Below are 26264 nucleotides of genomic sequence, written 5' to 3'. Positions count from 1 at the left end.
TTGATACTTGAAGTTGCAAAATTGTATCTATACATATAATATATACATATATACACACAGAGAGATATATAAAGGAGCCCTGGTGGCACAGTCGTTAAAAAGATTGACTGCTAACTGAAGATTGGCAGTTCAAAACCACCAGTGGCTCTGCGAGACACAGATGTGGCATCTGCTTCCATAGAGATTGACAGCCTTGGAAACCCTGTGTGGTCACTATGAGTTGGAATTGACTCAGCAGCAGTGGGTTGGGTGTATATTATATAATCTCCATGTTACATTCTTGCATATGTAATATGGAGATTATATATATATATTTATATTTAATAATAATATAATAAATATATTTATTAATTCACAAACTTTTGAGCATGGTCTTGGAGAAAATTCTGAAGCTGCAGTCAAAGTCTTGAGTTAGTGTGTATATACTTAAACTCCAGGTCTCAGTTTCTCCACATATAAAAGGGGGTGATACATCAGTGCTCCCTCTGAGGAAAAGTTTACCTGGCCACCTCAAAGTTTCTTACTTTTTCCTCATGCTCTCACAGAACTTCATTGTCTGGTTTGCACATATTCAGCTCAGAATTCCGATGTGTAAGGGGAGTAAGAAAAACTCTAAGAACTCTCAGCTTCCTCTGTTATGAGATGAATGGCTATGACATGTATGTTTTCATGCATTAACCATGATTATGTAAAAGAAATGATGGTATCTGGGTGAGCTATTTCATTTATAGACTGTTCCCCTTTTCTATGTAATTAATGTCTCTCATCTGCTATTCAGGATGATCAGGAGGTGCCTTTTAATTTTCAGGGCACATCATTTAGGATCCTTTCAGATGATACGAGGTAAAGATGCTAGAAACTCATTTCCATAATGTCTGGATCTTTTGCTCTAATAGCACACTTACATGTTTCTGTAGGTAGTACCTGAAGTTTGATTTTGTGTCTTAAGTTAAATTTTTTAAAGACTAATATTGATTAATTTTTTATTTTTCCAGATTATGCCAAAAACTTTGAATCCTCAGTGGAGGGAACAGTTTGATTTCCATCTCTATGAAGAAAGAGGAGGAATCATTGATATCACTGCATGGGACAAAGACGCTGGGAAAAGGGATGATTTTATTGGAAGGTTTGTGCAGTTTTTGCTTTTGTTGACCTTAGAGAGGGTAGGTAGATTTTGTTAAAAGAAGTTTTGTGTTAAGTCTGGTTAGTGTAATCGATCTTTAGTGTTTTGAAGGAAGAGATCTTACCATTGGTAAGGCAATGATACTTGGATGAACTGAAAAGTAGATTTGAAGACTGACCAGTAGGTGGCAGTTTTGACCAGTTGATGGACAGAGGCTCTCTGACTTGGATATCCATCCAGAAATTTTCTCCAGATGTCAGAAATACTGTGTGTAGAAGTTCTGGGAGTTGAAAAACAGGAATCTCATCCGATATAAAATACTTAAAGGAACAAAGACCATATTCATAGTCTGTAAAGTGATCTGAGATAATATTTATTTTCATAAAGCATATTGTGACCATAAAATGCATTATTTCCTACAACTCCCTACAAAGTAGAGAATCTTTATAAGCTCTTAGGAGTTCACAAATCTGTAAAGAGTTCCCAAGTTTTAGTGAAGGAAGCATGGTAAGCGAGGCAGATCCATGTTAATCTGATAAGTGCAGTGAAGAAAAGGGTGTTTTGAAGCTTGCATGACATCGCCTCAAAGCCAAGGTTATTTTGAATAACCACTTGAATCATATGAATGGTTTTCTTATTTTAAAGACTATTTTTATATTTTTTGATAGTGATATATGTGTTTTTGTATCAAACCCACTGAAATCAGACAATATTGAAATAAAGCATTGGTGTATGGAAGAATCTATTAGTTTAAAAAATTCTTTATTCATTGTAGTTTCTATGATTTTCAAGTCTTTAAACATAAACATCTAAAAAATTTTATACTTTAGAAAAGTGAAAACAGGAATCCAACCCAACATATTTATCTCTTCATTTTTTAAAATGATTCTGATATATATATGTTTTAAGCAATGGTTTTCTTCGTAGAAATATAAAGCGAGAGATCAAAGATTAGCCTCAGTTAACCTCTAATATTTTACTTATAAAATGAAATTGAAAACCCATCATTGTAATCTGATACTATGTTACATTTAAATCCTTTTTAAAAGATAGGCTTTCATTGTACTTTTTCCCTTCAGTAAAACACTATTTTCAGAGATTTCTTAAATATCTTGTTTTCTTAATGGGGATACCACTAGGATAAGTATAGATATACATCTGTTAGTACACTTAATACATTTTATTTAATTATATGTTTAAGTCTGACTCGCTACATAGATTATGAACTCTTTCAAGTAGGTGCTATCTAGCTATTACTTAAAGGATTAATTTTAAGAGTTACTAAAATTTCCTCAAAGTTATGAGCTATGTTTTTTGTAGTTTAGGGAAACATTAGCTGTATTGGTGACCACAAGATAATCAGGTTGATGATCATCTGTAACTTGCTACCTCGACTTCATTACCTTATATTCAATTTTTTCCTCTATTAATAAAATCATCTACTGGCTCCTTGGACTTCTGGGTCTGTCTTACATTAAGTCCTTCTTATGTTCACATACTGTATCAAATTAGGCTCCCATTTTCTATTGATTTTTGTTTCATAATAACGTATTTTTTTCTCTGTTTTTGGAAATTATAAAAAATTTCTTAGCCCATTTAGTACCACCTTTCTCTTTCTTCACTTGTTAATAGTATGAATTCTTTAAGACTGTGAATATAGTATACAGAAATGGTTGGCATAGATATGGGCCTATTTCTCTCACCTTGCTTTGTTTCTAGGGTTTGCACGTATTTTAGCCAATTCTGAGAGAACAATGACAGATGACTGGGTAGAAGGACATTGGAGATTTCTCTAGATACCTGGAGGAGCTAAGAAAGTCTTATGAGGTTTTTGAAAAGAGGAGAAATCCATTTTCATAGGTATAATTGCCTATGAAAGCACTTTGAGCCAAAAAGTTTCAGAGTTCAGAAACAATAACACAGGTGTAGACCAGATGACAGCTAGGACAGTTTTTGAATACCAGTTTGAACAGGTTTATACAATGAAGGAAGTTATTGTTGAATTTTGAGATAATCAACAACGGACAACAGAATCTTGTTGTACACTCTGCTAATTTAAAAAAGATGCCTGTTGCAGAAAAAGGAAATGATACGGTGAACCATAATTTCAAGTCTAATTTGATGCCCAGAAAGCACCAGAAACTCCAGATACCAAACTTTATGCTTATTAAGTTGTACTTTAAACACATTCTGCACTGAAAAACAATACATTATTATACTTCAGTGGCAGGCAAATAAAGTTGCTTGTGTTTATTTAAAGATTGCATGGCAACAGTGGAGATAATGGATTATAATAGAATTTCTTAATTCCTAGACTAGTTTAGAACCAAATTATTTACCTTCCAATTAAATTTAAGTTCCAACGGCAAAGTAAAAGGAGTAAAATTGTCATTGTGGTCTTTGCCTTCTTTTGCAAGCTATCTTTGCAGCATTCCCATCTGTATTGACTTAAAAATTAGACACTATTCTGAAAACGTGGCTGTTGGCTGGTGAGTGAATTTAAATGTTATCATGGAGGGTAATACCGACCCACCTTTGGGTAACAACCTTTTTAAGGATACTGTCCAAACCAGTTCCAGATTTGAAAACACTTGTATGGATTAGACACTCCTTGGAAATCCTGTGGGGCAGTTCTGCTCTGTCCTATAGGGTCGTTATGAGTCGGAATCGACTTAACGGCAACGGTTGTGGTCTAAACCAGTTCCAGATTTGAAAACACCTGTATGGATTAGAGTATCTATATAGACTAGTTCATTGTGCTATACAGTAGTTTTGTTATGGTCTACTTTATTTTCCAGTATTGATCACATATAATGATTTTTGAAAATATGTTTTATAAATGCAAAATCAGTAGTAGAGTTTTTTTCATAATAAAAACAAGACTGGCTATGGTGAAAGAATCAGTTGTAAATCTGGAGTTGGAGTGTCAAAACAAAACTGTTTTAACACTGAATATTCCCACTCTTATACACACTTAAGGAGTCCTTGGTTGGCACAAACCGTTAAGCATTCAACTACTAGCCAAAGGGTTGGCAGTTAGAACCCACCCAGAGGCGCTGCAGAAGATAGGCCTGGTAATCTGCTTCTGAAAGGTCACAGCCTTGAAAACCTCATGGAGCAGTTCTACTCTGTACACATGGGGTAGCCATGAATTGGCATCGGCTCTATGGCAACTAACAACAACATTCTCGCTTGAACTCATGCAGTCAGGTTTTGCCCCCAACAATACACCAAAACTGCTCCCGTCAAAGTCACCTATGATCATCAGCTTGTTAAATCCAATACCCAAAATTCAGCATGCAGGATTTGGCTCATCATCTCCTTACCCTTGAGACATTTTTTCATTTGGCTTCCAGAACATCGCACTCACCTTGTTTTCCTCTTACTTTATTACGTTCTCCTTCTCGATCTCCTTTGTACATTTCTCCTCATCTCTCCTCACATTTTAATTCTGGAGAGCCTCAGGGCTCACTCCTGGGACATGTTTGTTCATTCTCTCCCTTGGTGACTTCACAAACTCTTGTGCTTTAAATATTGGTTGACAACTACAGATGTAAAGCTCCACGCCAAAACTCTTCTTTGAACTCTAGGTTTTTATAACTGCCTACTTGATAGCTCCACTTGAATGTCTAATAGGCATCTCAGATTCAGCACATCCAAAGCCAAACTTCTGATCCCCGCTCCCCCAAAATTTGCTCTACCTTCTGGCTTCTCCCTTGTTTATTGTTAAGGACAAAAATCTTGGAGTCCTCTTTGATTTCTTTCTTTCTCTCACTCTCATCAAAATCCATCAGCAACCTGCTAATATTTCCCTCAGCACATGTTCAGAATTCACTATCTCTCACCATCTGCATCATTATTATTCTGGCCCAAACCCCCATCAGCTTTCTCATGGATAATCTCAATAGCCTCCTAACTAACCTTCTTCCTTCCACCCTCCAGCTACCCCCAACACTCTGTTCCCTGTATAGCAGCAAGAGTAATATTTTTAAAACGTAAATAAAAGAATTTAACTCCTCTGTTCAGAATCCTTCAGTTATTTCCCATCTTAATCTGGGTAAAACCAAAGTCTTTATACTGGCCTATAAAGCTCCTCATGATTTGACCCTGTTACCCTTTCCCCTCAACTTCTACTATTCTTCCCCTTACTCCACTCTACTTTGCTCCAGCCACGCTGACCTCTTTACTGTTCCTTGAACATGCCAGACACCCTCCCACTTCAGCCCTTTGCCTATGTCTTCAGGTATCCACCTGCCTTGCCTCTTCACCTTCTTTACATCAGTACATAAATGTCACTTCAGGGAGGCATCCACACCAACTCTATTTAAAATTGAAGTTCTTTTCCTTAATTTCTACTGTATTTTTCTCCATAAAAGTTATCAGCATTTGACATGATATGCATTTCACTATTTTATCATCTGTTTCCCGTCACTAGAACGGAAGCACCATGAGGGCAGGGATTTTTGAGTGTTTTATTCACTGTTGCATCCTCAGTGCCTAGAAAGGTCTCTGGCACATAACAGGTGCTCAATAAATATTTGCTGAATTTGAATTTAAATACCTGAAGCTTGATTTAATACTGGAAATTATAACTCTTTCTTCTCTAAATAAATATAGAATCTGATACCAGGCATTACTGAAAAGGTAATTAGAACAACGTGACAGCATGACTTAGTGGAAGGTATAAAGTTTCAGTACAAATATGGAAAGATGTTTGGGTATAATGCAAAAGGGGAGAATTAATGAGTTTAAGGGTAAAATCAACTGAGTAATCTTCATATTTTAAAAATAACTAAATTGTTGTATTTGGGGGGGAAAAGTAGCCTATACATTTATCAAGATACTCATACCATAACCTTTTCATCATTATGATACCTGGGGAGTTAATGCCATCTGATTTTTAAATTTTATGCAAGGATAGATTACACAATGAATGAAAGGAACAGTAATAATACTTTACAACTTACAGGGCACTGTATTAGTTTCCTACAGCTACCATAACCAAGTGCCACAAACTGGGTGGCTCCAAACAGCAGAATTTATTCTCTCACAGTTCTGGAGCCTTGAAGTCAAAAAATTAAGGTGTCAACAGGGCCATGCTTCTTCTGAGAGTCGATAGAATCCTTTCTTGCCTCTTCCTGGCTTCTGGTGGTGCCTGTCACTCCTTAGCATTCCTTGGCTTATAGATGCATAACTCCAGTCTCTGCCTCCATTTCCACATGGCCATCTTCCCTCTGTTTGTGTCTCTTCTTATAAGGACACCAGTCTTATTGGATTAAGGGCCCTGTTCCCATATGACTACATCTTAACTAACTACATCTGCAACAACCCTATTTCCAAATAAGGTCACATTTTGAGTTCTGGTAAAGACATGAATTTTGGAGGATGCTATTCAACCTGGTACAGGCACTATTGCATATAATAGTTCTACTTTAGGGGGTAACAAATATAACTCATTTTATACTAATTTTGCAAAATGGGAAAAGTGAGGCCTAAGGAGGTTAAAAGGTTGCTCAACTAGTATGCAACTGGAGGGCCTGATCTGAGGCCCAGACTAGGTCTCCTGACTCCAGAGTCCATGCTCATTCTACCACGATCTTGTAGTCAGCATGTTCTTCTGAAACCATTAAGTGATCAATAAAATGTCAAGTAGTCACTTAAAGTGACTCAGGTGATATACACCATATTGCAAGCTTGATCAACAAATTTTACCTGTTGCTGAACTACAAATTTCAAGTGAAGGTGAAATAATGTTAATCTTTGTGTAATTATTTAACTTTCTGATCACCTGCATTTTAGCAGGCAAGACGGACTGCCACCTTTACGATAATCAGCTAATAAATCCTCATGATTGTTACGCTTTTATGCAGAGCAGTAATCTGAACAAATTGGCTGCTGACAGCTGCAGTAAATTGCAAGAATGAGTGCTGTCAGAGAACAAGTTGTTTTTATGAACATACAGAATAACTAAATCCCATGTCATGCAATTTTATTTAGTTGGAGTTATTTGCAATCCAATATAGCAAGATTTATAAAGTTATTTATTAGTGTGAAAATTTCTTGTTTTTCTTTAAAGTGACATTGATTTGGGGTACATATATTTTAGATTGGTGAACTGCTACTGACTTTTATTTGTGCATTGTTATCAGGGGCTAGGCAATGGTCCTGCCCATGGCAACAAAGTGCTGCAAGTGTAAGCTTGAACACAGAGCTGTATTTCTACAATGTTTTTATTAATGATCTACTATAAGAAAAACTTATGCTAAATTGGCAAGTTCTGGGTGAAGAACAAATGCTTGGAAATTCTGCCACCATAAAAGATAAATCTATTACTCTGTATTTAATGCCGAGGGATAGAGAATGTGGGCTGTGTAGTTGCACAGGTGTATATTCATATTCAGGTGCAGTGTGGCAAAGGAGGAAAACAGCCCTTTGACTTTAGATCTTAACCAAACTGTTTTTTTAAAGGCTGAAGGTGAATGCATTTGAACATTTGACACTGTACATACTGATTTGCAATGTTTCTTATTTGCAACACCAGTACTACCATGATTCTTTTACTTCCACATAAATAAGCACAGGATTAATCTGGCTGGATTATTCCTTTGACAGCACAAAGACAGCTAGCCAGAAAATTCCAAATGAAGTGGGCTTTTTTGAATGAAATCATTAGATCTCACCATTTTTCTTACTAAGAGTTGAGTGGAATATTTTATTAGTGAGATAGACAATAATTAAGTGACGAATGGCAAGTGTCATTGATTCTTCATAAACTCAACCCAGTATGTTAAGATTTCAGTACTTTTTCTTTCATGCATTATATTTTTTTTCTGAAGATTTTCTCAGAAAATTTATACTCATTGCAATATTTTTTATACAGTGGGGAAAGTTTCCAAAGATAGTTTCCATGCACTACTGTGTATATATTAAATAGTTTACCACTGAGTTTATGCATGGAGAATTGTACAAGTTTACAGAAGTATGTTGTGATAAAGCAATTACCCCAAAGATAGTTGAATAGTGACAACTTCTGACAACAAAAAGTAATGACAGCGATAAGCAATATGTAATATCAGAGATGGTGTAAAAACCTCTGCATAATCTTAAAACTTGACAAATACTTTAGTGGTTACATACTGAATTCTGAAAAATCCAAACATACCAAGGAGTTGTGTATTCTATTAATTATAATATAATATTTTATAATATATTATTTATTAATTATATTCATATACAGTAATTCTCATATATTAAGCCATCTCAAAAAGGTTCAAAAATGCATTAAATTTACTAAAAATTGTGTAGAATATATGTTTTTAAAGATTGCCTTCACCCCTAAAGAAAATCTATGGAGGCTTGTATTTCTGTTCTAAAGGTTTAACTTTTAAGTGTCTTGGTAAGCATGATGGCTTCCTAGTATTGTTAGCTAATACCTCAAGACACAGCATACACTTCAAAGTTCATTGTTAAAGGGAATAGAAGTAAATTTCTATCTCAGATATTTCTGATAATTTTGGATTGTTTGGGCTGTATTCTTGCTAGGTCTGATTACACCCTCAGGGATTTGGAAATCACCATGTGGGTGACATAGAGCTCGACTGGAGTAGAATTGTCATCTCTGCCATATTCTTGTTCATCAGTGTTGCTCTCTTGTGCTTACTCAATTAGCACTGTGTTCAACCCACAGTTTCTCTACTGGGATCTTTGAAGTCAATTGTCCATTTTGTGAGGATTAGTTTAGTTAAAGCTAGATAATATAATCCATAAATCCACTTACCAGTGCATATATGAACTGCAATTCAGTGAAAGCAAGTCAGCAAGGAAGGGTGCCACCGTCAACCCCTCTACTTTATGCAGCCCCTACTCTTCCTCACAATACTCCTCAGGCCATATATGACATAGCTGACACGTGAGCTACTTGTGTTAATGCATATATTAAATATTGATGAGGCTTGATTTCATTCTTATTTTTTAAATTAAAAAGTGAATCCGAATAGTTCTAACATTTACTTCCTGAACCTTAGTAGGAAGGTATGCACTCATACATGTACACCCAGGGTGCAGATCACAAGGCTGTTTCATCTGGAAAGAAGTGTTGTTGGTCACTGGCTCATGATGATGGTAGAAGGAGAGACATGGGAGATAAAAAGTGATAAAGACTCCGAGAGTTTACTCATTGAACACTTAGGGGAAAATGTCACTAAATACACTTGTCACACATTCTTTTCATGTGGTTAAATACCTCAAATGTATATCGTTTTTGTTTTTTTTTCAAGTGCCAAGAATTACAAGCTCTGATTTGGAAGTTAGGAAATGTGGTTCATGTTCATCACTTAATTTCTCTGAGCCTCAGTTTCCCCATTCGTAGCTCTCAGTTTGCATTTTTGAGCCCATTTTGGCAGTCCTACTTATTTATTTATTGTAAGTTTAGTACAGACAGAAATTTTAAAAAATTTCAAACATCAAACTAAGGCATATACGGTAGTAAAACCAGATATTATATTTACGTAGCATTTTCAGTATTTTAAAGTACTTTTTCATCTATTATTTCTATGTTCTTAAAACTCTGTGCAGTAGAGAAGGCATTTTTTTAAATTTCCACCTGATAAATGAGAAAAGCTGAGGCACAAAGAGTTTAAATGACTTGCTTAATATCACAATACTAATAAATAATTAAACTTCATTAAAACATTGGTGTTCTGACCCCCCAGCTATGGACTCTGAAGCCAAATAAATTTATTCAGAGAAACACAGAGTCTGCGGTAGTTCTGGAAATGAAGATTCTGATAAACCAAAAGGTTTGAAAGGGGCTGTATCCCCAAAATTTAACAGAGAGCCTGACACAAAAGGCACTTAATATAAATAGTTAATGAATGAATGAAATGAGTGTTGGAAAGAAATAAAACTACTTTGTAGGGAGATGATATAGATGTGGCAGAACGAGCACATTGTGTGCTCAGTCCCAGCTCTGCCGCTGAAAAGCGTTGTCACTGCGGGTAAGTTTATTGGCCTATCTGAGCCTCTGTTTCCTTGTCCATACGTACTTTAGCACTTACTGAGCTCCAGCGGTATTCCAGGTGTTGTGCCAGGTACTCAAAATAACACATTTTCCCTGCCCTTGAGGAATTTTAATATCGAGAAAGAAAGACAACTGCAGATGATTTCAGTTAGGCTGAGTAAACATTAGCCAAGCAAAGATAGGAAGATGCATCATTTCAGACAGAGGGGATGCCACTTCCACCACAAAGAAACAGGTGGTCCCTAGCATGGACGGTGGGGAGAATTGCAAGCTGTTTGGAATGACTTGAGTATCAGTATGAATCAGGAGGTGAAACACAAGCTGATGCCAGCTCATGGAGGGCACCGTTGTCTTGCTAAGGATATTTTCATAGGTGGTGGGAAGCCAGGTCAGGTTTGTTGTAGACCTTTGTAATTGAGGGTGTTGAACTTTATTAGTGGTTTTTGCCTTATCCCAGGTTCCCTCCAAAGCAGAGCTTGAGGCAATGATTAGGTGCTGATGCTTTATTTGGAAGGAATACTCCCAGATAGTGAGAGTGAGAGAGAAAGGGCTGAGGCCGGGAAGACTAGAAAGCAATGCAAAATAGTATGTACTAGGCTGGCCGCTGTTTCCTGATGAGCCACTCAGAGAGACAGCTGTTTGCTCAGCAGGTGCATACACTTGGCCACGTGTAGACAGGCAATGTGGAGAAAGCAGGCTTTGGAACAACCTGTGAGACAAAGGAAGGTGCGGAAAGTATTCAGCCCATCTCCTGTGCCATTGATCAAAGTTCAGCCCACAAGGAGACAGCTTCGCATTGTGTCATCCAGCCTCTTTGGCAGCTGCTCAGGGAGCCAGATCCCACACCCTACAGTGTGACTTTTCATCCAAGTGCAGAAGTGGCCTTAGAAGCTGGAAACTCGGGGCATGGGGCTACTAGGGCAAGATGCACAGTGATAGCCAAGGGGGTTGCCCAGCCCGTTTGAGCAAATGAAAGTCAGACTTAGGGGGACATCCCATGAGGACCCAAGCACAGTCAATTTGTCATGGTGGTAGGATGAGGAGCAGCCCCTGGGGAGCAGCCAAGTAGCAGCAGGGGCAAAGCAAGCAGCCAAGGATCCAGGAGGCCAGGCTCCAGGAAAATCTGAGTAGGCACATAAAAACTGCTCTAACCACGCATGTGGAACACCCAATATAAAACAGATAGGGGAGCTGTTCTTTGAATCAAAGAAGAGAGTCCGCACTCTCTTCATTCATGTTCCCTCACCATGGTATCTTTGGGGAACAACTTAGTGCTTCTTGGAACACAGTTTGAAAGGAATTAGATTATCTTCCTTTTAGCACCAACATTTAGACGTTTTTAATTTTTGTTTTGGTAATTTTAGAGAATTGGAAGGTGTTTTAGTAGTGGTAGAAACTGGGGTGTTTAAACTCTATTAGTCTCTGTGTGGTGCAAATGGTTAACATGCTTGAATGCTAACAAAAAGGTTGGCAGTTAGAGTCCACCCAGAAGTGTCTCGGAAGAAAGGCCTGGCAAACTGCTTCCCAAAAAATCAGTCGTTGAAACCCTATGAAGCACAGTTCTACTATGACACGCATGAGGTCGGACTCAACTTGATGGCAACTGGCGGAGGTGATAAAACTATAGTTGTTTTAAAAATCTAAGCTGATATCCAGACCCACATTGGACTACCTTCAAATTCTTTCATTTGGAACGGTGGGTCAAACCAGGAAGCAGGTATGTGCAGTTGGACACATTGTTTAGTTTTACAGCACTATCATCCAATAATTGTTAAGTATTCTATAGCCCAATCATTCCACCCCTCAATCCTATGAATGATGAGATGGGAGGAATTTTATTTGCCCATTTTAAAATTTATCTTGTAGTCATATTTAGGAAATATGCTAAGACAGACATTATTTTATGGAATTCTAAGGAGTCCCTAGGAGCCCTGGTAGCACAGTGGTTAATGGTTCGGCTGCTAACCAAAAGGTTGGCAGTTCGAATCCACTAGCTGCTCCTTGGAAACCCTACCGGGGCAGTTCTAGTCTGTCCTATAAGGTCGCTATGAGTTGGAATCGACTCAACGGCAACAAGTTTGTTTTTCTTTTAAGGAGTCCCTCAGGAGCCTTGACGGCACAACGATTAAGTAAGTACTTGGCTGCTAACCGAAAGGTTGGTGGTTTGAACCCACCCAGCAACTCTGCAGTAGGAAGACCTGGCAATCTGCTCCCGTAAGGTATACAACCTAGATAACCCTATGGGGCAGTTCTACTCCGTCACGTGGGGTTGCTGTGAGTCAAAATCAACCCAATGGCATCTAACAACAGCAAGGAGTCCCTGGGTCATGCTAACAGTTAAGGGCTCAACTACTAGCCGAAAGGTTGACGGTTTGAACACACCCAGAGGCACCTTGGAAGACAGGCCTGGTGATCTGCTTCTGAAAGATCGCTTTGAAGACCCCATGGAGTAGTTCTACTCTGCACACTTGGAGTCACCATGGGTTGGAATTGACTCGACGGCAGCTAACAACAATAATAACAAACGCTGTTATCAGAAGCTTTGAAAGTTGTTTTGTAATTTCCATGCCCAATGCCTAGAAGATATCAGAGTAGTCATAAAGTTAAGTACATGGTAGACCTATAGGAATTCAGAGTCAATAGCTAAGCATAGAGAAATTCAGTATACAATTTACTATGCTTCTGGCTTCTATTAGATTGTTTTGTTTTGGCTTTTCCTCCTGCTTGGCATTATGAAAATACATCTGAAGAATAATATTTTATTTCCTATAAGCTACACTTGTTGATTTAATTTCTTGCTTTATAGAATTGCAGAGAAAGGGAGATGTAACATGTAAATATGGATGGAGTTATAACACGTATTAGAATTTGGGGATTTTGAGAATTCGAAGTTTATCTAGTTCAATTACCTCATATTACAGCGGAGAAAACTAAAATTCAAGAGGACAAATTGTCTTGAAAAAGGTCACACAACTAATTAGTGAAAGATAGAGAGCCAGAACCAAGGAATCTGATTCCCAGTCCAGGGCTCTTTTCCCTATATCATCTGCTGTGGACATATTCTTGGAGTTCATGAATATGCTTTAATACTTTTTAAATTTGCATTTTCATTTTTGTAACAATATAAAACCATTTGTTTTCACCTAACACTGCCATTTCTTCTATATTCAAGCTATAGTGAATCCTGCCTCTGATCAGGGCTTAGTGGTACAGAGGAGTCAAATACAGGTGAATCTGTCCCACAGCAATTAGTACCATATTCACATTGCAACAGGCTGTGTTGCAAGGATACCATGTTTGTACATATTAAGTCCAAATCATTCAAAAGCAACAAGGAGGTAGCAAAGACTTTTTCTCCACCCGATTTCAGTGGTAATTTGATGCCCATTTAATGCAGATGTCAGTGATACTTTAATGTTGTAATGCTAACTATCCTCAAGTTAACCAGACAATTTGGCTTAGTTATCGGTTGACACTTCATTTAAAATGGCATCCGAGGATTATTCCTGAAATGAGTTTTTAGATAAATACATGTGATTAACCTCAACTAGCAAAAAGAACTTTGAAGTCATCAGTACTCTTTTGTCCAATGTATTTGTGTAAACATTGTCTACATTAGAATTGTTGAAGTCAAAATTCTGAAGCATTAAATATAGGACAGGACATGAGAGTAACTCTATTGGAACATTCAATATTGAAAATATAGTTTTGGCAGAAAAATATGCTCTTTCCTATAAATTTATAGTGTTGATTTGAATTTTATTAGCCTCAGTTTTTAAAATTCAATTTTTAAAATTCAAATTTTTCTTAGTTTCTCATTTTGTAAGAACTGTAACTTAAGACCTTCTTGCCTAGTTTGCATATATTTAAAAAGCATTATAATAAAAATAATATAATTCCAAACTTGGAAATGGGGATCTTCTTTCTGTTAAAAATAAGTCCAAATATTACCAAGCTTTGAGAACCACTGCTAACAGCACATACTTTCTCCTTGGACACATGATTGCTTAATGACAAACTGGTGAAGAAAAAAGCCTAGATCTTAGATTCCAAAGTCCCAGGTTCAGGTCCTGGCTCTGCTGATAACTAACTGTATATCCCCATTAAATCATATAACCTCTCTGGTGCTCAGTTTTCTCATTGGTAAATTAGGAGATTGCAGGCATCACAAACCCTTATGCTTATTGGTACCAGGTATAGTAATTAAGTGAAATAGGCCATCTGTAAATAATAGGGAGTATTAGGGACAGTAAAAATAATAGGGAGTATTAGGGACAGTAACTCAAAGGACATCTGCCCTGTCTAAAATTATTTAATTCCAAACTTTTTTTTTTTTTTGGTAGCATTAGAAGCAAAAACAAACAAATCTGTGGACCAGATTCCATCTCAAAGTTGCCAGCTTGCAATTCCTGCACCCAATAATCTTTAGAGCACCTTCCCCAGCTCCAAAGCATTAAATGCAACAACTCTAACATAAATGAGGAGTAGTTCAGCATCTATATGACTAGCCCAAAGTGGTAATAAGCATAGAAGAAACTCTTCCAGAATGTTTCAGTGTGCTTTAGTGTTTTAAGAGTGGTGCAGCTGGGGACCATAGTCTCAGAAGATACCTAGATCAATTGGCATAACATAGTTCATAAAGAAAATGTTCTACATCCCACTTTGGTGAGTAGTATCTGGGGTCCTAAAAGCTTGTGAGTGGCCATCTAAGATACATCTGTTGGTCCCATCCTATCCAGAGCAAAGAAGAATGAAGAAAACCAAAGATACAAGGAAAATATTAGCCTAAAGGACTAAAGGATCACATGAACCAGAGATTCTACCAGGGTGAGACCAGAAGAACTAGATGGTGCCCAGCTACCACCAATGACCGCTCTGACAGGGATCACAACAGAGAGTCCCAGACAGAATGGGAGAAAAATGTAGAACAAAATTCAAATTCATGAAAAAAGACCTGACTTACTGGTTTAACAGAGACTGGAGGAATTCCAAAGACTATGGCCCCCGGACACTCTGCTAACCCAGAACTGAAACCATTCCTGAAGCCCGCTTTTCAGACAAAGATTAGACAGGCCTGTAAAACAAATAACACATGTGAGGAACGTGCTTCTTTGTTCAGTCAAATATATAAGACAAAATTGGACAGGAACTGGATGAATGGACACAGGGAACCTAGGGTGGAAATGGGGAGCATGTTGTCACATTGTAGGGATTGCAACCAATGTTACAAAACAGTTTGTGTATAAATTTTTGAATGAGAAATTAACTTGAGCTGTAAACTTTCACCTGAAGCACAATAAAATTTAAATTAAAAAAAAGAGTGGTGCAGCATCAAAAAAAAAAGTAATGCAAGCAAGGGACTGGAAGTGCATGATCAAAGTGAGTGAAAGACCCTTCTTGGTCCCAACTTTTTTCAACTAAAACTGCCATCTGAATTTTAACCCGTCTTCAGTTCTCTAGTATCGTACTCCCAAATCAAGCCAAAGAGTCATTCAGCACTCCACAAACCACCAGTCAGGCACCCTGCCAGCTGCTGGAAACATCTATATGTAGAAAACCATATTCATGTTTTTCCTTAAAATTTTACTAGAGAATACTTTTGATTGCTTGTTTTTTACTGTTGTATTCTTACCGTCAATTAGTTCCAGGCTTTAGTGACAAAGAGTTAATTCCAGTTAAAATTAGAATATTAGATAAGGTATTTAATAGATTTTTCTCCCTTTAGAATTTGTGGGTACAGCATAATAGTATTTTGAAGTGGATGTTGTACTAGCAGAAACAATGTGATTACTTGAAATACATTCTAACTGTAGGGAGATGTTTTCTGGAATTGGTTGTTATCATTGTGTGCCATGGAGTCGATTCCAACTCATAGCTACCCAATATGGCAGAGAAGAATTGTCCCATAGAGTTTCCTAGCATGTAATCTTTACAGGAGCAGATTGTCAGGTCTTTTCTCCTGCAGAACCGTTGGATAGATTCAAACTGCTAACCTTTCTGTTAGCAGCCAAGTGCTTAACCATTGCGTCACCAGGGCTTCTTTTCCAGACTTGTTACAGACTCTAATTCCTTGCTTTTTCAGTTGTTAGCATTTAACACACACAGACTTTCTGCCACTGACCGGGGTGCTTTTTTTCCTTTTCCTCTTTTCTTTTCTTTTTTTTTCCATCTATATTCCTCTTCCTCCCATTTGTTTCTAGTCCTGGCTGTTCCCTGTATTAGCTAATAGGTAAAAATGAAAGGAAAATGTCAGATTTGGGTTCAATTTCTAAAAATCACTCACGCTAAAAAGGTGGCTGAGCACAACTATGAGCTCTGAGGTTCTGTTCATAGGAGTTTAATTGAAAAGCAAAACAATAGACAGGGTGAGGAATAGGAAGGAGCAAGAATTTAATCTGTCCTCGTAGGTACGCAACTGTTTTATGATATGTTACCACATTTATTCAAGTAATTGGCTATTTGCTATTTTCAGTGCCTTTTATTCGTGCCTGCCACCATTCTCTCAGTTTACTGGCCTTGTGGTCACCACATTATCTTTCTCTTCAAAATCAATTGACATTTTTAATGAAAAGAGTTTGCAAGGTGTTTAGCTCTGAAAGTGGTAGATGGAGCATGGGCTGCCACGTTATGAAATGGCTGTTAGGACAACTCTGTGCAAAACATTTGAACTATAATATTTTCAGGGGATTTATTTTTTACTTAGATTGATGTAGTGTACTATTAATAAATTGTCATGGCATTAAAAATGTTAAATTTCTGACATCACCATAGTATACCTTCTTATTTGCTGCTTAATAACACTTATGAATGAGAGGAAAGCACCTACTGTTGTAAACGTGATGCAAAAATTTAGATTCTTGGTGGTTTGCCTCTCTTGACAGTTCACACCAGTCTCTGTAAGCAAAGCCCCACTGAGCTCATTCCTTAGGCCACCTACAGATTGAAAGTCCTCACTGTTTTATGAATATGGTAACAGCAGGTAGTAATCAAATCAGATAAGCACATTTTCTTGGTATTTTACAGGAAATAAGCAATTATAAACACTAAAACAATCAAGGTCTAAACTTTGTGAAGAAAGTCAGCAGACATGATAGTCGTATTCTTCTAGGGGTAGAAACAGTATTTCTATTGATTTATTTTTCACATAGCTCTGAGCAGCCAGCCATTTCCACTGTTTAATGCGGTGAAGAAAGCCACTTGCTGATTCAGAACATTTGTTTCTAGGTGCCAGGTCGACCTGTCGGCCCTCAGTAGGGAACAGACGCACAAGTTGGAGTTGCAGCTGGAAGAGGGTGAGGGACACCTGGTACTGCTGGTCACCCTGACAGCTTCGGCCACAGTCAGTATCTCTGACCTCTCTGTCAACTCCCTGGAGGACCAGAAAGAAAGGGAGAAGATATTAAAGAGATATGTACGTATGTAACCCTCCTCCTTCAGGGGTCATGTGTGACTAGATGAGGGTGTGAATAATTTACCTGGAGTGGCAGAAGTACCTGGAAAGCTGTCTGAAGGAAGGACCGGCAGAGGCAGAAAGCTGGGCAAATGCAAAAGACACGCAGACCTTTGCAGAAACCCTTGCATTGTCCACCAATAACTAGAGATCTCATGGTCTCTAGGGTCTCCTCCAGAGCTAGGTCTGGGATTCTGAGATTCTACCCAATGATTTTTACAAGTAAAATGATCACGCAAAGAAGCTTCCCATAAAGGAACGTCAAGTTCAGGCCTTTCCGCAACATCACTTTAAAAATAATTCCTTAACTCTTTCTAATTGCAATTAAGATTTCTTCGTCTTTCCAAATTTGAAATGGAGTTAATGGTAGTTACATTAATTAGTACACTTGGTAACTAGAGAATATTCACAGAAGTGATTTTTATTTTCAACTGCTTGGAAAAGCCTCACTTTACTTCTTTGGTGATTTTTTAGATGAATGTGAAATAAAATTAAAATGAAGCCTCCTTACCTTTTAATCAGATGCGGAGTGACAGGGTAGAACAATGAGGCACTAAAACAACTACCCTCCTCAGATTTTACCAAACCAAAATATTCACAACCATATCACCTATTTCCCAGCATCCTTGCAGAATGCATTTCCCACCATGTAGTTTTCTTGAATCAACAGGGAGGGGAGCTCTTACTCCACCGTTCTCTGTCAATAGCGCCTCGAAAAAGTAAATGTCTCAGTACTCATGAAGCTGGAGAAAAAGCTTTTCCACTTAAAATTACAAAGCTTATATTGTACAAGGCTGCCAGGTGTTTAGAAGGCTCCTCTAGACACTGAGCCAGCCGTGAAACCAAGCTCTGACTAACAAAGAACCGCTTAAATTTTTTTTTCTTTTTTTTTAGATTTTAAAATATTCCTATTTGCTGACTGACATCCTTTCAATAACTGAATTTAATAAAGATGTACCTTATCAGGCTGTGCAGATAACATGAAGTGCTGGTACTAATGCTGCACAATATTCTTCAAACAGATTAGCAGGATGTGCACTTCAGCAAATTTATTCTGGCTATCTCCACGGAATCAGCTGTCTGCTAATGCTTGTACAACTCATCCACCAATGGTGTTATCATAAACAGTTTAATAGAGGTGACTTAGCAAGGCTAAATAGTATATATTTTTAAGCCAACTAAGAGCCTAAGGTATTGTGTGACATCTTATAATATATAATTGCTATTATGAAAATTCTTTCACATTTTGGTACCCACCAAAACATATCCTCTTGTTACCAGAAGTGATCTTCGTGAATTGAAACAAGTTTAAAGGAATTAATTGGTGTATTAGTATAAAAATTCTGCTAGATATTCTAATACTATATTTGATAGGTTAATATTTTGATACTCTCTCATATATTAGAATGATACTGCTGAGACGATTAGTTAGAAGTAATCTGATTCTGAATCTTTTTTTTGCTGGATGAACTTCTTTAAATCATTTCCATTCAGAATTTGAATATTTGTTTCTATATCTTCTTTCAAATGTTAGGTATTATTTCAATAAAATACGAAACATATGTGAATGTCTCAGCCAGTTATCTGATTATACTCTCAATATATTAGAAATGAAATATATATAAATATATGAAGAAACTTAAGTGTGAATTTCAGACGTAGGCCTGCATCTCCCTCCATAGACATACTTGCTAAGAAGCTACAACATACAATACAGCATATGTGTTATAATTACTCATAGCAATACAAGGACAAAGACCTATATCTTAGGGCTTTGATGTATTCTTTTTGAATAATTCAGATTATTGAATGAATGAGGTATTGTATCTGAAATACCGCTTGTTTTAGAGAAACATAGGATGCAGGTTATTTGATTAGTTTGGAGAATTATTTATACGTTTTCCTGTGAGAACATGTGTATTAAAAAGTTTAGGTTAAACTTAAGAATTGTGGTCAGGGAAATAAATGAATTGCCCTCACTCTTGTATGAAACAGCCCTGAAAAAGCTCTCCATTGCTGTCATTTAGCTGTTCATTGCTGGGCATCGGAGCCCCACAAATTAAACAGACACTACTGTGTGAGCCATTATTTGATCACCACATTCTGAAAAGATGGCTAATTCCATTTTTCTTTTTTTCTTCTTTTGTGGGGGAGGGAAGGAGGGAAGGTCAAAAGGGGGCGGTTAGTAATGGGTAGTAGACCAAGAGCGATTGTGTGACCTTTTCGGAACGGGTATGCTGAACCCTTGCTCCCCCTTGTCACAGTTTAAAAACCAGAGAAGGTAGTTTAGAGAAGAAGTTGTTAGCATTCCATTTTTATTATGACATTTCACAGTCATCCGATTTAATGTCCCTTGACCGGATTGTCCACTGTGAGACGATGGGCTTGAAATGTTATTTAGAGCATTGATAAAAGGTGAGCGGTTCTAAGATGACAGCGAGTCATAAGGCTGGTGGTGTGACATTAATTTTCTCCATAACAGAGATGGAATAAGACGTCACGGTGACAAGCTGTCAATCAGCTCTGGCCCCTCAGAGCATCTCGATGCCATAGGATGGGGTTTTGCCTCTCCCATAATAGAGCTGAACTGAGATGCTCTCCCTGACAGCTGCTGCAGCCATAGAGAAAATATATTATACAGTCTTTCATTAAAAAAATAAAGAGGACTCCTCTCCAGAGCATTTCAATCTTTTCCCATCTATTGAGGACTGAAAGGATTCACAGCAAATCATAGATTCCTCTGCTATGGAAATTTCTGGCTTCAGAAGCTGTCCAGGTTTTGAGGCCTTCGAAAATAACCATAAATAACAAGGCAGGAATACCTCCTGATGAAGCATTACTTAAAGTTATATTTTTAAACTAATATATTTAAGTTATTTGCCTTTTTTTCTAGTTTGTATTGTAATCTGTGTTATTGGAGTGAACAGTTGAAATTTGCAATAAATGACTGAGTGTTGGCTGACTTGAGGAAATGAAACCTTCAAACAATAATTACCCCCTCCAAATGGGAAGCAGAGCATCAGAGCTGTAGCACCAGAAGACAATATGTCTGTGGAATGAGGTTATCAGTATGAAATGATTCTCAGACATCAGGACTGATGATATTTGTGTTAGTAACAATGAAACTTGGTTTAAATTGCTCCTTAAAATTAAAGTACAGACACCTTTTGATAAAACAATTTCCCACCATTAGGATAGGAGACTTATCTGGTTTAGAATATTGGGTAAGCTCTGAGATAAGACGAAGCTTCCCAAACTTGATCCTTACTGCATTAAGAAGGCAGCATGCCTGCAAACCTCTGACTTATAATACTGCTATCTAAAGCTCCCACTGTGAAACCCTTAATTTACAGGAATTTAAATGGAGAGAGAAATGCGTTCTCACTGAACCCTGTCATCTGGGTAGTTTAAACAGATTTTGGATGATAAATGACTGTTTAGAAACAATAAAAGATTAAGCGTTAATCCTTGTGATAAACACTCTTTTTTAAAAAGTTAGGCTATGAGGTTACACATATATCTGCATTTCATTTCCTCCTCTCAGTGTACCAAGGTCATAACTTCAGGGTAAACAATGACTAGTCGTACGGGACTGATAAAGTTCATATCGCAGTGTGTTTTACTTGTCAGTATTCTCACATTATTAATAAGATGATAGGAATACTCTTTAATAACATTTTGATAGATAACTTCATTATATTGTGCTCCCTGGTCATGAAGCATTTTAAAGATTATGATAAAGAAGTACCTTGGATTAACTGAGTAGAAATGCTGATCTCTTCGTAAGAAAACTGCTATGAAATGTAAATAAACAAATGCATATTGGTATTCTATAGGTTCATTTTGCTGTCTAAATATTTGTGCCCTTTAATTAGACTTCGAAATTATTGTATTGGTGTCCCTCTTTTAATTTCTTCAAGAACTACACATATTAAAACCCTACCATTATTAACTTATGAAGTGAAGTAGATTTTATAATTTGGATCTTGTTCTTCTATCAAAGTTTCTATACTTCCATTTCTGTACATTTTGGAATGTATAGAATGGAATTATAAGTTTGAGAAAAAACACTCGTCACTTTTGAAGTTATTTTTAGTCACCAATTTATTTTAATAAAATATATGCCTTACTGAAAAAATTTATACAACTACGTAAGTCTTTTGAATTGAATATTAGAAGACAGTCTTTAGATAATTTAACTCTCATCTAACACAAGCAATTTCCAAAACTCAATAAGAAGAAAATACTAGAAAAAAAATTAATTTAATGTTGACTTTCTTATCTCCAAAGTCTAAAGAGTTTTATACATCCAAAAACTTAAGACTCAATACTGAATCATTAGTCTCCAAACCATCCATACCCACAGATGAAAAATTGCTTGGGGTGCTTTGGTGGCGAGGTTGAAGGAAGAAAGCAAACATATCCTGTTCTGTAATTTATATTCACCATCTATTGATAACTTTTTAGGGGAAGGAAATGTCATGGTATTTTTTTCTTCTTTCAAAAAAATCTACTTACATAGCAACAAGTATCTACATAAATATGTTTGTGTTTCTGTGTGTGTGTGTGTGTGTGTGTGTGTGTGTGTGTGATGGTGGAAGAATAATTTATATCGAAGAAACACAAATGACCCTTTGAACTACTTAAGCAGCATCCTGAGATACACCATAAAGCTTAGTGTTTTCTCAGCACACTCTTTAGGACCTTTTAGGACCTCTCGTTTCTAATACTGATGTTGGGGTCTTTCAGAGCCCGTTGCGGATATTTCACAACCTGAAAGATGTGGGATTTCTCCAGGTGAAAGTAATCAGAGCAGAAGGGTTGATGGCTGCTGATGTCACAGGTAAGAAATGATGCAATTCTCCTCTATCATATATCAATCAGCATTGCAAGTTCCACACCTTTACTTTAATAATTTGACTTTGTATTTTACCCTATTGGATCATCAAAGACAATAGGTTTAATATGAAGCATCAGAGTTGATCTTACAAAGATTTGCTAACCCTCCAATTTTTATACTGTCGCTGTTTTTATAAGGCAGGTAATACATTAAAAATAAACAATGAAATGCAAAATAACTTTTTATTATGGCCTTTTCCAGGGTTTAATCAACGTAGCAGGATTTTGTTTCAGTTTCTGTCATTTCTGCATTTTAGAGTAATGCTATGATATCACCTTCTCTGAGACAGTATCACCTTCCCTCAGATGATATCATAGCGTCACAACACTTGTAACTCAGACATGCATGAAATTTGTGTGCATAGTTCACCGAAAAGCTTAGATGTGTCATACTCAGTAACTTGGTATGAACTCTTGGTATTTGGGTTGCTGATCCAATTCTTTAGCTGTCCAAATTCCTTAGTGCTACCCAGAGATAATTCTGGAACTTAACATCTAAATTGTTCTAAGTTTTTTAACCGAGAAGCAGGCCTCCAAAGATCCCAAAATTAGTCTTGCCTCTTTGAATATTAAATTTAAAGCTTCCTGATTTGGGTATTGCTGTTGCTATGACATGTTAACAAATGGCCTGATGGTTATTACTTCATCAATGTCCAGATTTAAATCATTTTTTCAGTTTACAGCTATGTGACCATTCATTTATTGTTTAATTTCATAAAGATATAGGGAAGTTTATGGTTGTTGTTAGGTGCTGTCAAGTTGGTTCCAACTCATAGCAACTCCATGTACAACAGAATGAAACATTGCCCAGTCCTGCGCCATCCTCACAATCATTGTTATGTTTGAGCCCATTGTTGCAGCCACTGTTTATACCATTCCTTAAATCATCCATCTCAAGATGGATAGTAAATATGTCTGACTTCACTAATTTTTGTATAATTTCTGTGTACCTAAAAGAAATTATCCACTTATTATTTGTGGAAATATGCTTACTCTTTCTAATGTTCAGCAGAATGACCCTAAAGAGGTAACTGACTTATTTGAAGGGGAGAAGTGCACTTTTCCTCCCATCTGAGGGTCTGCAAATTCGTTACATAATTGCTTCTTTAATTCACTAAACAGAATCAATACCAAACTAAAGGGTAACATGCCTTAAAATTAAAATAACAGATGTCTGTTCCAAAATGACAGTATTCTTTAATTTTAATATTTGCATATTATCATGACTATTAATTGTGTGATAAAAATAAAAATGTTGAGAGTATACAGTTTATTTAAAGAGATAATTATCAACTCATTTGTAACCAAGAAGATAGTAAAAACTGTCACATATTCTTTCAAAATAGGCATACCTGAAATTAATGGGAGAGAGAGAGGATAGTTTATAATCTTTTTGCATAAATGCTGACTTGACTCCTTGTATTAAATAGTCAATTTTAGATTTATTCATTTTCTTCTTTTTTTAAAAAAAAATTATTTCTGGTATGGCTATAATGGAATTAACCTGGGCATGATAAATTCTTAGTAAAAAATACAAATACCATTTACTTCAAAAGCTTAGATACTGTCCATTACACAAGTTGAATGCGTTTATCTAAGTTTGTCTTCTCTTGGAGAGAAGCTGTCATTGCTTTTAAAACTTCATGAATATGCAAACTACGTTAACCCAGTTGGCCTATGTGCCACTGTGGAAGTTAAAGTACATGTTCCTTCAAAGCTGGAAAAAATAGAGATTTTTTTTCCTAATGCTTCTGTGTAAATTAATGTGAATAACAATAGCCTTTTCCCTAGAGCTTCAAGGAGACATAGTTTTGATTTGATCAAATGAACATTAATTTGGGGAATACTAAATAACGAAGTCTCCATTTTTTTCCTGGAGTTTTAGGGATATAAATCTAATGATTCCTCATTCTGAGCTGACCTTATAATCTAATGTGCTCAGAATTGAACAAGAGAGATGTTGAACTATTCAGGGACAAGAGGATAATTCAGTCTTTGACCTTGCTCACTCTTGGACCTTTTGTGGTCTCTATGACATTTGTTATGGTGGCAAAAATTGAGGGCCATATCTTTAACTCAGAAATGGCTGAATATACTACCAATTTTATAAATAATATTTACTTCTGCAAAGGATAAATGCATATATATCCTGATTCTTTCTGGTCTTTGTCATTAGATCTGGGGCACAAATAAGCTCTCCGTATACTTATCTCTTACTTTTTACAAAAAACTTTAAAAATGTGATTTATCAGTGAATAATAGTTCAGCTCTACAAGATATTAAGCAACAGTTTGAAAAAAAAGGGAATTAAGTGAACAGTGTGCTGTCTTCAAATCCTCAAATTAGCATACATTTAGGAATGTTGTGAGTGGAGAGGGAGATTTTTGATCACTGATAACTCTCTGTGCAAACCCAGGAATATTTTCTGACCTAGTACAAAGGAGGTTATTACTATTAAATATTTGGTTGACTTCAGAAAACTTTTTCTAGATAAGTTTAAGAAGCCAAACTTACATTCGGCCAACTGTGCTCTATTTTTTAAAATATTTTTAATGGTCTGAACATAAAGTAATAAGTTAAACTTTCATCATTTGAGCTAAAATTTTAAAATTATAATATTCCATCATTTAACATCAGCACAGGAGAGGAAGATTCTATGACATTTTAAGTAGCCATCAATCTTACTGTAGTTATAAAGAATTTTTCCCTTTCAAAATCTAAAATTTTTCTTTTGTTACGACACATTCATTGAGAAACATTGTGATACTGTATTAACTCTGTGTGAATAAAGAGCAATTGAGACTCTTTGAATGAGTGAGTATAAAGTACAAATTACTTTTTAATGAAACCCTCAATTCTTTCTCTTTCCACAAAAAGCCTATAGCCTTGTTCAGCTGAATACTACTACAGTAGGTCACTTCAGTTAAGCCCCTAATAAACTGTTGATAGTCGAGGGTAGTTTTTTCTTCAGTCTCAATAGACCAGTGTTGGACAGTGCACTTCAAATCATTAAGGTTAATACAGACTTAAAAAAGAGATTAACTCTGGTGGTTAAGGCCTCAATTTACAACTCCCACACATACACACGCATTGAGCGAGCTACAAGAGTGGATTGAAATTTCAGTCAAATTGTGGGCAGCCTTTCACAGCCTGAGAAAGTGGCACTCTGGTTTTAAAAGTTGGTCAGCAAAATTTTTCATGAGAGAAAAAGCTTGAGCAATGGAGAAATACCACTCGGTATAACTTACTTACCTTTCAACTAACCAGGGAAAAGGTTAACGTTTCTGTGCACCGTCAAAGCAAAACCTAAAGACTGGCTGGTCCTGTGTTCACTGGAGAAGATTCTCTCTACCATTAAATCAAGTGTTTCTTGAGCTGGACAGATTGTGAGGACAGAATGACCAAAGGGGCAGGGGGGATTTTTTTGGTGGTGGGAAACAATTCATGTTGGATATTGTCTTTTCTAGCTTCTAATTATCCTTTTCCTTGGACAGGGCCTAATTTATGCTTTCAACAGAACATTTAAAGTCTTCTATATTGAGTGAGGCTTTCTTTCCAGAGTATTTAGACTTGATCTATTGGTTCTTTCAAGTACTAAGAGAAGAAAGAGAAAAGGGTTCTTCTCCTCAGCCCCTCCCCTTCATTTTCCCCTGGGTTGTTTTTTTGAGCTCCCAAGAAAGAGGTCATAGCCTCCCCAGGGAGACCAGCCACTCAGTTTCAGAAACAGCGATATGGGAGAACTGTGAAACCCTTTCAAAGGATGCCCTACCTTT

General features: G+C 36.8%; 1 protein-coding gene across 2 annotated transcripts in view; it reads left to right on the top strand.

Annotated features, from left to right (window-relative positions):
* MCTP1 (multiple C2 and transmembrane domain containing 1) overlaps window positions 1–26264 on the top strand; it is a 649898-nt gene that overhangs the window by 435356 nt on the left and 188278 nt on the right. For both annotated transcript variants that reach the window (XM_004375032.2, XM_023730121.1), the window contains exons 10-12: window positions 996–1126; window positions 17367–17553; window positions 22342–22435. In XM_004375032.2, coding sequence (XP_004375089.1) covers window positions 996–1126; window positions 17367–17553; window positions 22342–22435 — 412 coding nt within the window. The remainder of the gene's footprint in view (window positions 1–995; window positions 1127–17366; window positions 17554–22341; window positions 22436–26264) is intronic.

The sequence above is a fragment of the Trichechus manatus genome, unplaced genomic scaffold (assembly GCF_000243295.1).
Source record: "Trichechus manatus latirostris isolate Lorelei unplaced genomic scaffold, TriManLat1.0 scaffold00032, whole genome shotgun sequence".
Taxonomy (NCBI): domain Eukaryota; kingdom Metazoa; phylum Chordata; class Mammalia; order Sirenia; family Trichechidae; genus Trichechus; species Trichechus manatus.
Note: the sequence above shows the minus strand (reverse complement) of the source record. Positions and strands in the feature narration are given on the sequence as shown.